The sequence below is a fragment of the Sesamum indicum genome, linkage group LG6, assembly GCF_026168435.1.
Source record: "Sesamum indicum cultivar Baizhima isolate 11 linkage group LG6, ASM2616843v1, whole genome shotgun sequence".
NCBI lineage: Eukaryota > Viridiplantae > Streptophyta > Magnoliopsida > Lamiales > Pedaliaceae > Sesamum > Sesamum indicum.
Window position 1 is genome coordinate 26,901,645 of NC_142662.1, and position 11,921 is coordinate 26,913,565.

General features: G+C 36.9%; 3 protein-coding genes and 1 pseudogene across 5 annotated transcripts; 2 read left to right on the plus strand and 2 right to left on the minus strand.

Moving 5' to 3' along the window:
• The first annotated feature begins 1,015 nt into the window (after positions 1-1,015).
• Positions 1,016-1,979, plus strand: LOC105163177 (monothiol glutaredoxin-S2 pseudogene; annotated as a pseudogene).
• Positions 1,980-2,232: 253 nt separating this feature from the next.
• On the plus strand, positions 2,233-3,372 carry NDHT (Chaperone DnaJ-domain superfamily protein). Its single transcript, XM_011081427.3, has 2 exons — positions 2,233-2,680; positions 2,858-3,372. Exons 1-2 carry the CDS (start codon positions 2,352-2,354, stop codon positions 3,276-3,278), a joined length of 750 nt encoding a protein of 249 aa, XP_011079729.1. The 5' UTR covers positions 2,233-2,351; the 3' UTR covers positions 3,279-3,372.
• Positions 3,373-3,531: 159 nt separating this feature from the next.
• LOC105163175 (zinc metalloproteinase aureolysin) lies at positions 3,532-4,658 on the minus strand. The gene is made up of 2 exons (XM_011081426.3): positions 4,443-4,658; positions 3,532-3,871 (listed from the first exon to the last, which is right to left on the minus strand). Exons 1-2 carry the CDS (start codon positions 4,490-4,492, stop codon positions 3,652-3,654), a joined length of 270 nt encoding a protein of 89 aa, XP_011079728.1. The 5' UTR covers positions 4,493-4,658; the 3' UTR covers positions 3,532-3,651.
• A 576-nt stretch (positions 4,659-5,234) lies between these two features.
• On the minus strand, positions 5,235-9,213 carry LOC105163174 (BTB/POZ domain-containing protein At1g03010). 3 transcript variants are annotated; one of them, XM_020694280.2, is made up of 5 exons: positions 8,733-9,206; positions 8,553-8,606; positions 7,697-7,763; positions 6,137-7,330; positions 5,235-6,017 (listed from the first exon to the last, which is right to left on the minus strand). In XM_020694280.2, exons 2-5 carry the CDS (start codon positions 8,582-8,584, stop codon positions 5,472-5,474), a joined length of 1,839 nt encoding a protein of 612 aa, XP_020549939.1. In that variant the 5' UTR covers positions 8,585-8,606; positions 8,733-9,206; the 3' UTR covers positions 5,235-5,471. The 3 variants fall into 3 exon arrangements, with proteins under 3 accessions (XP_020549939.1, XP_011079726.1, XP_020549940.1); XM_011081424.3 differs by lacking the exon at positions 8,553-8,606 and having other exon boundaries at positions 8,733-9,213; XM_020694281.2 differs by lacking the exons at positions 8,553-8,606; positions 8,733-9,206 and adding an exon at positions 7,852-8,533.
• Positions 9,214-11,921: the final 2,708 nt, after the last annotated feature.

Here is an 11,921-nt window from a genome sequence, read left to right on the forward strand (position 1 = left end):
AGATAAGTATGAATATTCTGAAACTAGCTAGGGTAGTAGGTGGTGAATACTTTCAAGTGTTGGTGTGGGAAGAAAGACAAAGTGACAAGTCAGCACTTTAAGACAAAGGAAATCTTTGATCACTTGGAGATTTTGTCTTTAATCCTTCTCCTCACATAATGGAGATTAATTCCAATAATTAATCCCAATTATCCACCATTAATTAATTCAACCCTCCACTACAGAAATGGGCCCATAAACAAATTCCCCCCCCCCAAATCTCTTTCATCCTCACAATGAAAAATTCTTATGCCAACCAAATTTGGTCGAATCAAACTAATCGTATTTTATTGTGTGATTGATTATGTTACTGAATTATATACCAATTACACAATAAGTGTATTGCATTTAATTAAGTTTCGCCCAATCAAATCCGAGTTATAATTTTTCTAATTATAACTTCTATCATTTTTAATCTCTCTTTATACATATACACCTTATACATATATATAGCCTCCCTGAGAGGTAAAGAATCTTAATCATCAAACCCAATATTTATGAATTTGAATTATGGGAAAAGAATGAGTTTATTTCCATACAACCGACCAAACTGACCCTTCATTAATAATATAATTAATTTGAACTTTCCGACGACAAAATAACCGACATTTGATGCTTAAAAAATGGTTCTTTTTCACTAATTAAGAATCACATAATGATAAGGATGTTTAGTAATTCTCATTTTTGTTTTCGGTTTTAATTAACATATATACCATAATAAGGTAGTGGAGAATAAGGTATAGTTGGGCATAATACTTTTTTCACATTGAAGCCCATAAATATCATGAGATACGTGTAAATTATTTACCAACATTAGATGTAGTAAAAATTGTAGAAAATAAACAAAGAATTGATTTCTTGATATGCAACTTGATTTTGTTATATTCTCCCACGTCGAAAATACAAGTGGTTTAGCATGTAAGAATAGAAAGCAGATTGCAACACATCGTCGTACGTGTTTGAGCAGCCAGCAGATATATTATACGTGCAATCATGCATCAATCCTATAAGTATATGTTGCAAGAATCCACGTACCCAAATATCTCTCCATACAAATATATATATATATATATGCTTTTAAATTATTCTTTAATTTCTTCCTCTGGCCCTTGAGATAAAAAGGGCAAATAATCAAATTCTCTATATATCCCACTTCTCACCCACTCCTCCTATATATATACTCCACAACTGAACAACTTTCTCAGACATCAAACAAACTTACCTCCATCCTGACAAGTATTAACCAAGTCCATATATAAGACACGAAACCTACGTTGTTTTCTTTTTCTTTTCCTTTTATATATACCTCATTTCTTAGGGTTGGACGAGAAAGATGGAAGCGGTGAAGAGGTTGACGGCGGAGAAACCGGTGGTGATATTTGGGACGAGTACGTGCTGCATGTGCCACACCATTAAGACACTAATAAGCAGCTTTGGAGCAAATCCTATGGTTTACGAGCTGGACCAGGTGCCCAACGGGCAGCAGCTGGAGAGGGCGCTGGTGGCGGCATTGGGGCAGAGGCCGAGCTTTCCTGCGGTGTTCATCGACCAAGAATTGGTGGGGGGAGCGAATGAGGTGATGAGCCTTCATGTGAAAGGAGCGCTAGTCCCATTGCTCAAGAAAGCTAAAGCCATCTGGATATAGATATATATATCTATATATAGCACTTCTTCAACACAAATTAATTAATAAAAAGAGTAGGATATATATATATATATATATATATATATAGAAGATCCGTGTATGAGTAGTAGTCAGGCAGTGAGTCATCGAGTATGTTTTACACGTGATGACTGCATGCTTGCTTTTCCATGTAATCCTTTTCTTGTGTTTTTCTTCTTTTCTTTTTCTTCCTATCTAATCTCAAATTACGGTACTGTAATTTGGACCTACCCTGAAATCATGTATTTGTATGAATACACTCCTAATAAAATACAAAGAGTTGTATTATTTTGTAACATAAGGTCCAAACTGCCCGAAACTGGTGTCATTTGTTGGGCTTGAATAATTGATGAGGGCCACACACGGCCCAGAATTGTGAGCTTCCAAGGAATATCTCAAGAGTTGAGAGGAGAAATGAATTATGATGATGGCGCCACCTTTTTTTATTTTTTTTATTTTATTTTATGAAAGATTTGAGATCTGTAAATTTTCCCTCCCCTCAGTCCATTTATCTACACTAATAACACAATCCAATCAAAACACAACTCCAGCACGCATCCTGGCCACATAGAAAGATGAGGTGGTCAAACTCCCAGTCCAGTTCCGAATCCCAAATTCGGACCAGTAACAGCTTTTTCCCTCCAATCCCATGGCTGCACCAACAGCAACTCCACCTGCTTCGTTCTCACTTTCACTAAAGTCCCAACCCAGCAAACCAAGAGCTACTCATCTTGTAAACCAGGGGACTAGAGAAACCAACCACCGTGGCCGGTTTCGGGTGCTGGCCGTGCAGGGTTCAGATGGCAGGCAGAGGGCACCTCCTGGAGTCGATACAAGAATTCACTGGGAGAATGAGGATGAGGGGTGGATAGGAGGAAGTAGCCCCAGGTCAACACAGGAGCAAGTCAAAGACGACGATGATTTGCTGGGTGAAAAATTCTCAGACTTGCTTGACAGTTCAACTGATTCTTATTACCAGTACTACTCATTCTTCTCAACTGATTATGGTTTTCTTGTATGTTCAGCTAATGAATAGATATTTTTCATCAGTGTTCTCAGCTTATTTGCACTTTACATCCTCCATTTTCCTCATAAATTGACAAGCAGATGTTTTCTATTTTGTTTGTATTTATATTTAAAATGGTGCCCACTCAGGTTTTTAGGAGTTCCTGCAAATGCTGATCTGGAAGAAATAAAATCCGCCTACCGGAGGCTGTCGAAGGAGTATCATCCAGACACAACCACACTTCCTCTAAGAGCAGCATCGGACAAGTTCATGCAACTAAGAGAAATCTACAACGTTCTAAGCGATGATGAGAAGCGCAAGTTTTATGATTGGACACTGGCTCAGGAGGCAGCAAGCAGAGAAGCTGAGAGAATGAGGATGAAGCTGGAAGACCCATACATGCAAGACATAGAGAACTGGGAATCGATTCCAGACATGGTGGATCGACTGGGTGGGAGGAACATGGAGCTCAGTGATCAGGCAAAGCAAGCTCTCACTTTTGATATTTTGATCATTATATTCTCTATATGTTGTATAATATACGTCGTCTTCTTCAAAGAACCTTATTAGTCCGATACTTCAAAAGAATGGCATAGTTTCTACTAAAACTTATCCCTGCAAAGGATACAGTGATTATGTGTATATGGAAATTGTTCAAAGGCAATAGGTGGTACATGCAATGGACTCTCAGAAACTTTGCTACTCAGAAATTTGTATGCATACTTCTGCAATACTGTGAGCTACTGATTTTGAATGAGAAACTGAGTTGCAAAACATGTATTTTATATATAATCTGGAAAGAAGAATCAGAGGAACGGAAGCATGGAAAAAAACTCAAGCCATTCATTTATTGACTAAAGAAAACAACACGCCCACGGGCAAATGTAGACAATACATCTATAAAGATGTGAAAGATCAGACAGAGCTTACAGATTACATCGACTCATCTGCGATTTTGGAAACGGAAAGTCTGAGTGTCAATGAAATCTTTCAAGATAGGGCTGTTCCTTTCAATGGAAGCAGTCCTCCGCCAATTCTCTACTGCTCTTCTCACAGTTGAAGCTGCCGTTTCTATCTCCTCAGCAGTGAACTTGTGTTCTATTATTCCCAAAGGACCAGGCTGCAGTACCTTTATGATGGTTTCGACGTCCTGCTCCAGCTGCCTGTAAAAGGAAAAAACAGCAAAGGCATGGAGCAGCAAGTTTAGTTAATGAGTCACTAGAACATTAACATTGCCTGGAGTGTATTTGATGAAATCAAGAAATCCACTCACTGATACAAGAAGAACAAGAACTAGAAATACGGAAAAGAATACATCAAACTAGCACTATGAACACCACAATCCTTTCCCATCAAACAAAATCTCGGACGTGCTCAACGAAATTCCTAACAAGACTTCACAGATAGGGGATTCCGACATTGAAAATGGCTTCATGGAGTTCGAAAAATTCTCCCAAACTTTCCTACAGAACAACTACCATAAACTATCAAATATAAGTAATTGTCCAATTACCAGAAAAATTCCAAAGAAATAAACCATTCTCTCTTTTCAACCAATGTGAATTACATTGCGTAAGAACAACACGAAATATCCACAAACCCAGAAAAAATAAATAAAGAAAAAAAAAAACCCTTGAAAGAACAACAGCATAAGAAACATTATTCGAAGCCACATACCGAGAGTATATTGCAGAGATCAAAGTTAAAATTTTGAATAAATCGGGGAAAGAGAACCTGAAGATTCTTGAAAAGGGAAGAGCTGATGGAGTTAGCGTCATCTTCATATAAGCTCCACAAAGGAATTCGCGAGACTTTACAGAGAAACCGTTTCGAGAGAGGAATTTGGGTAAAGGGTGAAGTTTCTATTTCTTCTCTCTTCGTGTTTCCTTTTCCTTCTCTTTGTTTTACCTTCTTTCGAAGGGGAGCGCCGCAAAAGGGTAGTCGTCCGTATAAAGACGCGATTTTATGATATTTGTTCGCGACTTTTAGAAAAGTTGCCAAAGGTTGTCAAGTTTTTCCTCTTCTTTTTAATTTTTTCTTTTTTTTGGTTAAATTACCAACACTCTTCCATAAAATTTAGTATAATTATAAATACTCATTATTGTTCAACAAGTTACAAATACCCCATAATTTTAACACATATCTAACAACGAGCTCACTTTTTAGTCTTTTGAATTATAATTTTTTAAAATATTCTTACAAATTATTATAATCTATGAATTATTTACTTTATTCATTCTTAGATATTATTGTAATTTTTGAAATATATATTTGTTTTAAATTCAATAAGGGTAAAGTAATAATTTTCACATCACCGTGGAGAAGCTACATGATTATTTTTCTTTTGAGCATTATTTGTAATTTTTTAAATAACAAAAATATTCACTTATGTACTTTTTTTTTTTTTTTACTCTATAATTTGTATACACCGTAGTATTTGTGTTTGTTTTCGTTTTTCTTTGTTTCGGTGAAGTTTTTGTATAAATACGGAAACAAGGATCAACTTCTCAAAAAACCCATCAAACATGAGTAGTAAACAAGCTAGAAAAAAGGTGGTATAATGTGTTCTACGTACATATGGAATGGAGACACAAAAGTGTGTGATCCTCTGCTTTTCAAGAATGCATCAAATAGACGGGCAAGCATTTCACTTGACAACAAACAGAACACAGGAAACCTGAACACTACGAACCTGAAAACACAGACAAAAGCACAACAGTAAAATCCTATACACTCATTTCTATTTACATACATGTAACAAGTTCATGAAACGGAATGGCGCCTTCTCTTCTGAAAAAGTAACCGGCTTTCCGAGTTGCCCTTGCCCCCCATAGTCCTTATGTCTTTAATCCGGAACAGTGAGTTGAGCTTGCTTAACTTTTTCGTGAATGATTTGAATAACTTGTTGGCAGGGTGTGATCTCACCAGCTCCTGTTTCATGGAGACGTGGTCTTTTTCAAGATCGGTGAGTCGCATCCTCATTCTTGCAACTTCCAGCTTCAGTTCACGGTTTTCCCTTCTAACAGATGCATAGTTATCACGTGGTGAGATGCATCCGCTGCCTGCACCGCTTCCTGAGCGATGGGGGAATATTCCGTTCATTGAGCCAAAGAAAAATTGATTGTGGCCCCCCACCCCGTTCATGGCGTTCCTCAACCTGATCTGTTCAAAGTACAGAACTTGAACTGCCATTTGCACTGGTAATCGTTCGTTCTGAGCCGCGTGGCTGCAGGCCTCTTGAGAAAGTTTTTGGCAGTCTATTGTTTTGCAGAGCCGGTAACGTTCTGAGTCCTTCATGTTCGGATGAACCTGTAAGATGGTAAATTGTAAAAAACTTGACAGTGTAAAATGGGGTGTGAAAAGCCTCATGTTTAAACTGGACATATTTCTCTTTTTCGTTTTCTTTTGAGATTTTAGTGGCGGCTCACCTTGAGAAAGATGTCTACAGCTCGGTATAATCCATCATAGACCATACGAGCATGGTCTGGCAATATTTCTGCAAGTGCTATAAATTTTGATGGTGTCATGTTTGAGTCTAGTGCAACTTCCGCAAGGTAATTGTCCAAAAGTTTGGACACTTTAATGATTGAACTCTGTTTTGGAGATCCAGGGCTGTCAAAGTCATAAACCATCTCACTTTCATCCCTGAGTTGATTATCCTCTTCATCATCCTCGTCAAGATTTAAGAACATGGAGAAAATCCTCTGCACTGAATCTGTGTCGTATAAAGGGCTGTGGTTGTTTCCATGTGAATGTGCAGGAATTAGAATATCTTCAATAATTGCTTGATCCAACTGCAGACCGATCCGCCTCTCAAGATCAGATCTGCAAGAAGTGGATGCTGATGTGGCTATTGCAGATTTCAGCAAGCTTGAAAGAAATGCCATTGGAACTGTGCTTTTTCTTGATTGGGTTGGTAATAAACCGACAATCGTCTCAACAGTGACCCTTTGTTTCTTCAGAAAGTCAAGATCCGAAATATTTCCTTTCACCAATTGTGGGTCTCTTACTACAAGGCCTTGAAGGGAGTTTTGGGCATAATTTATCAGAATCCTGCTGATCATATCCTGTTTGAGCCCCTTTGTTTTGACAGCCGACAAAACCCTTTGAAAGAAATCAAGACTCAACAATGTGAGTGATTTCCCCCACCAATCCGACGGTATTTCACCATCTGCCCCAGAGTGTTTTGAAGGGAAGTTATGCTCAAGCTTGGACAATCCTGAAGTTAGCTGCTCTTTGCATGCATTGTTTGCAATTCCATTGATTAGCCGGCTAGCGAGGTTGATCTCCTCAGCAGTTGGCAACAGACCTTCACAATAATGAAGTACAGTTATCGAGTTTGGTATGCTTGGGAGGACAGTATCCTTGAGGTATACTTCGGTTCTGGCTTCTAAGTTCTTGTCAGAAAATTCTTCTGTCATTTCAAGAAAATGAGCTGCACATCGCAGCATCCCAACGTTTGATACTGTTATTTCAATGTTCACCCCATAACAAAACTTTGCAGCCAGCTCAAATGCCTGTGATCCACCAGGAACACCAGAGAGATTCAACCTTGATATTTTGGAATCCTTTGCCTCCGACACTAGTTTTCGTATTCTCCCACTTCGAGAAACTAGAGGGAACTGCAGAAGACAGACAAATCAAAATTACCATCCCAGAATGAGGTTTTCTACTTAGAGCCATACTTTTGTGTAAGATATTTCTCCGAAGAATCCGCTTGCCATAAAACATCACTGGTTGAAATGTTTTCACTTCATCTGATAATATGTACTTTCAGAACGGCTTTTATGTGATTTCTGAACTTTCTAAATTCAATAGTAAATAATGGTGGTAATAGTTCAACTCTTTGAAACAACTTCTCACAGACCATTTGACTCTATCACCAACACGATTTTCTCTACTCAGTATGTAAGAGAATCGATCCACCAAGCAAATCAAGATTGTCAGGTGCATTGAAAATCATATTTCTTGATAAAAATTGTTCTTACCTTATGAAGTGCAAAGCTTGCTGTTCCGACTTCAATGGTTAGATCACTGGAAACATCAGATAGCGGCCTGCAAAAACAAAATATGAACGAGTTGGAACCGTCGATCCAGAACTAACAAATCCAAATACGAAAATAAATCAACATCTTCTTCCTACACATGCATCTCCATGTTGGAATTTAATGAAGCTGGAGCACATATCCCGAGGGTTTACTTGGACTCGCCTACAGTGAAACCTTGGAACCTGTGGACTCCGTCACTCATCTTGGCCTTGAGACTCTTTAGCTATAACATTGATGGCCCAGTACCAAAAATAAGACATAAATATAGCCACCAGAGTGGGACAGCTCAATCTATGCTCCATTGATGATAAGGCAGGCATTTCAGAGGTAACTTTCTGGATCAATAATATACAAGCAAGACTACTTGTGTAACAGATAGGTTTCCTTAACGGTCTCGTCTGGCTGAGTCGATAGGGTGAACTAACATGTAAGCAGGGAGCCAGAAGCCTGGGGCCTCAGCACCTATTGCTCCATACGGAAGGTGAGCACACGCGTTATTGACCACTAATAATGCACATGCTGCAATTAGCACACCAAAAATCTAGTACTGCATCATGGACACCTCCCTGTTTGCTGATGGTGAACTTTGGGAAATCCACAGGCTGATCTCCCATTTTAATGCTGGAATTCATAAAACTAATCTACTTTCAAACCCAAAGTACAGCAGTCACAAAGGCGTGATTCTAAAATTTCAGGGAAAGCCCATCAATCTTTTTCAAGTGGGATTCTTATTTTTAACTTGCGTTAAACTGCCAAGCTGGTTAAAGAAGCCAAGATCATAAAATTCAGTACCTACCAATTCTCCTGATTGGTGGGCCAATTGAACATCAATGTGAATGCTCACAAGAACCTATGAATCAATATCCACATTCAGAATCCAAAATGGGATTCAACATTGGGGTTCAGTTTCACATTCAAGAAGAAAAATGAAGCAGCACACAATCTAAGTATTTCTGAAAATGTAGAAACACATTACCATTCAGTAACATGCCTTGCACTTGAACTGGGACGAAAGGACCTCTTCCCTGATATGCTTGGCTTCAGTTCCGCAACAGTGACAACACCCATTTCCTCAATAAAGCTTCAAACTCGAAACTTCAGCTTTGGAAATTTGAATTCTTGAAAATATATATAAAAAAAAAAAAGAAAGAAAGAAAGAAAAAAGTGCTTTTTCCCTCCTACAGAAACTGAACAAAAATGTTCTTTTTAAACTTCTAACAATGTACTGTAAACCCCTTCAGCTGGTCACACACAGACATGGCTCTGCACACACTCAGTGTGGGTAAACTGCGCGTTTCTTGATTGGGAAAACACAGAAGAAAGAGTAAGCAGGAGTGAGGAGAAAGTTCATCACTACACACGCACACGGACTCATGCAAGATTAAAGATTTTCCAAAGCCACTTTCATTAACAAAAGAGGGGTTAAATAAAGTCAAGAACGCAAACGCATTGGTGTCAACTTTTCGGTGAAAGGTAGGGTGGGGGGGTTGAGTGACATTTTAATCTCTTTTCACTGTGTTTTTGGATCTTTGAAAAAATTTCACATGAATCCTCAAGAGTGTAGTGGCTTTTGGGGTTTGTAATCATCATGGCTGGTGAAAGCTACCACTTGCGAGATTAGTTTTTAAAATCCACAGATTATGTGTAAAGAGAACTAAAGTGGAAGGCAAAGTTAAGTTGGATCAGGGATTATTACATTAAATTAAGGTAACATGTCGGGGCTATTGCCAAACACCACCTTATTAACTAATCCTTCTTGTTTGTTCTCCCACTAATAAATCTTGATTCTTTCATGCTATCTTATAACCCCCACAAGGGAAAAGGCGGATTGGGGTTTCTATTGTATTTTTATTTTATTTTAAATATACTCATTGTTTATATAAAAATTACGTCAGTCAATTTTATCTACTCAATGTAAAAGAAAAATAAATTCATTTACCCTCAGGACGACAGTTATTCATGTTCTTGTTTATATTAATCATATTAGAAGTATATGCAAAATCGAGGATTTTGGCGTTGAAGTTGTTGATTCGTATATGTTTGTGTATTCACTTGAGTTGTGCATAATTGAGCAAGGGCAGGTATTGTCAGCAAAACCTCTGTTGTGGGTATGAAGGAAAGGAAAAAAAGAAACAGACAGATGGAAGGAAGGTATAAAGAAATGGATTGCAGGGTGGGGCATTGATTTCATATGATGGAGCATGCGTCATTTGTAATAAAGCCCTTACATTATTATTCTTTAGACCATAAGAAAGCTATAAAGATGAAACGCAGCTGACCTAATCATAACACCCATGCCTCTCCATTCCAAAATGCTAACTTCCCCTCTCCCATAATTTACTTCTCATTATTATTTTCTTTAAAACATAATTACACTAAATTTTTTATAATTTAAAAAATTATATTTAGTATTTTCGATATTAGAAGAATTATAACATTCAACTACTGTTAATTAATATGATTGATAATAAATAGTCGTAGCAAATAGTTATTGTCTACGGCCACGTACCGGTTGTTGGCCATAATTTTTGCGAGGATGGCTAAAATCATGGTAAATGTTTTGACCATGACAAATAATTTTTTCATGGTGGAAAGATTAGTTTTTTGTATTGGTTTTATTTAACCGTAGTTAACTGTAGCCGTTACCATGGTTATTAGCCATAGCCACTAATATTGTAGCTAATAGTAATTTTTTCTCTTGTGCGAGGTTTACATCTATATAATAAATAGGTCAATCTGTTAGTCCAAATATACTGAATTTATTGATATTAGTGATTTAACAGTTCCAAAATCTACTCTTCATAATGAATTGCATTTATTATAAAAACAAATCCATAAATTTTGCAAAATATCGCACAACGAATAACCGGAAAATGGTAATAATGATTGTTGAAGAAGACACACTAAAAGATTGAGGTTGTAATGATTTTTCAATAGTTGTGATTTGTGTGGGTACATGACACAAAACAAAAGGCTATTAGTATTAGCAAAGCACTTGAGACAGGCAAATTTCCTACATCAGTGGCTGAGGGGAATTGCTCTGGGGGCCCACCTCATGTTTTTAGGACCACATTTGCCGGCTTTTCTTGACATTTTTACTTTTACTAATTAATGCACCCCAATTATTCATTTTTAAGTAATTTAAATATCCATTGCTTCTTTCTCAATTGCCTTAATCTTTCTGGATTGTATCATATACAGATTATCATGTGTGGGAAAATAACCAAAAAAATAATATATACTTTTCAATTTGAATGTCAATACATAAAATTGTAATTTACTTCTTTATTTGTGTTGGTAGTTGTGATTTGTGAATTAAAAAGTTAATTCTTCAATTATCGCTTATGTATATATATAATTGTTTATTTTTGGTGCCTTGATGTAAGAAAGAATATTATTTCGGACATGAGAATTCCAATCAAGAATGAGTATCATTCTCCTAGGTTTCGGGATTCCAAGCAGATAATTGCAATTTATTCAAATTTTGAGGAAAAAAAAACAGCAATCATTTTTCACTCCAAATTTAAGGAAGATGTCACCTGATCTACGAGCAATGGATGCATTTTAAATTATTCTTGGATTACAACTTTTTTTTTATTTTTTTTACATTGGACCTTTTTTTTTTTTTTGTTATGAAGTTGTGGATTCGACGCTGTAATGATGTGGCAAAGACATGTGAGCCCAAGTCAAATTTCTCTTAAATTTTCAATAATTTCAAATGACACGAAAATAACCACAACAACTAAGAATTCTAAATAAGATTGAATTGCTATCAATAGGTGCGAAACGAACTTCCACCTAAACAAGTGATTTTTTTTGTTGATGTGACAAGTAAATTTTTTGCCTGTGTGAAACATGGATGATATGACGTACATTTGAATCAATCCAATTTAATGAAATTAAATCTTCAGTATAATTTTAGGGATATGAAAATGCTGCTCAATCAACTCTTAAATTTTCCAATCAGTTCTTATACAAAGGAATTTATGTAGGTCAAGAGAGGTAACAACTTGAATTTCATTTGAACTGCTTTGAGTCACTGAAATCTTAGTTCATTAACATGTCTATTCTTTAGCGCACTGGACACGTATTTCATTGATCATTTCACTTGGCCTACCAATTTTTGTGTATTGTCCATATATTATTGCTTTAATTATCACCGAAA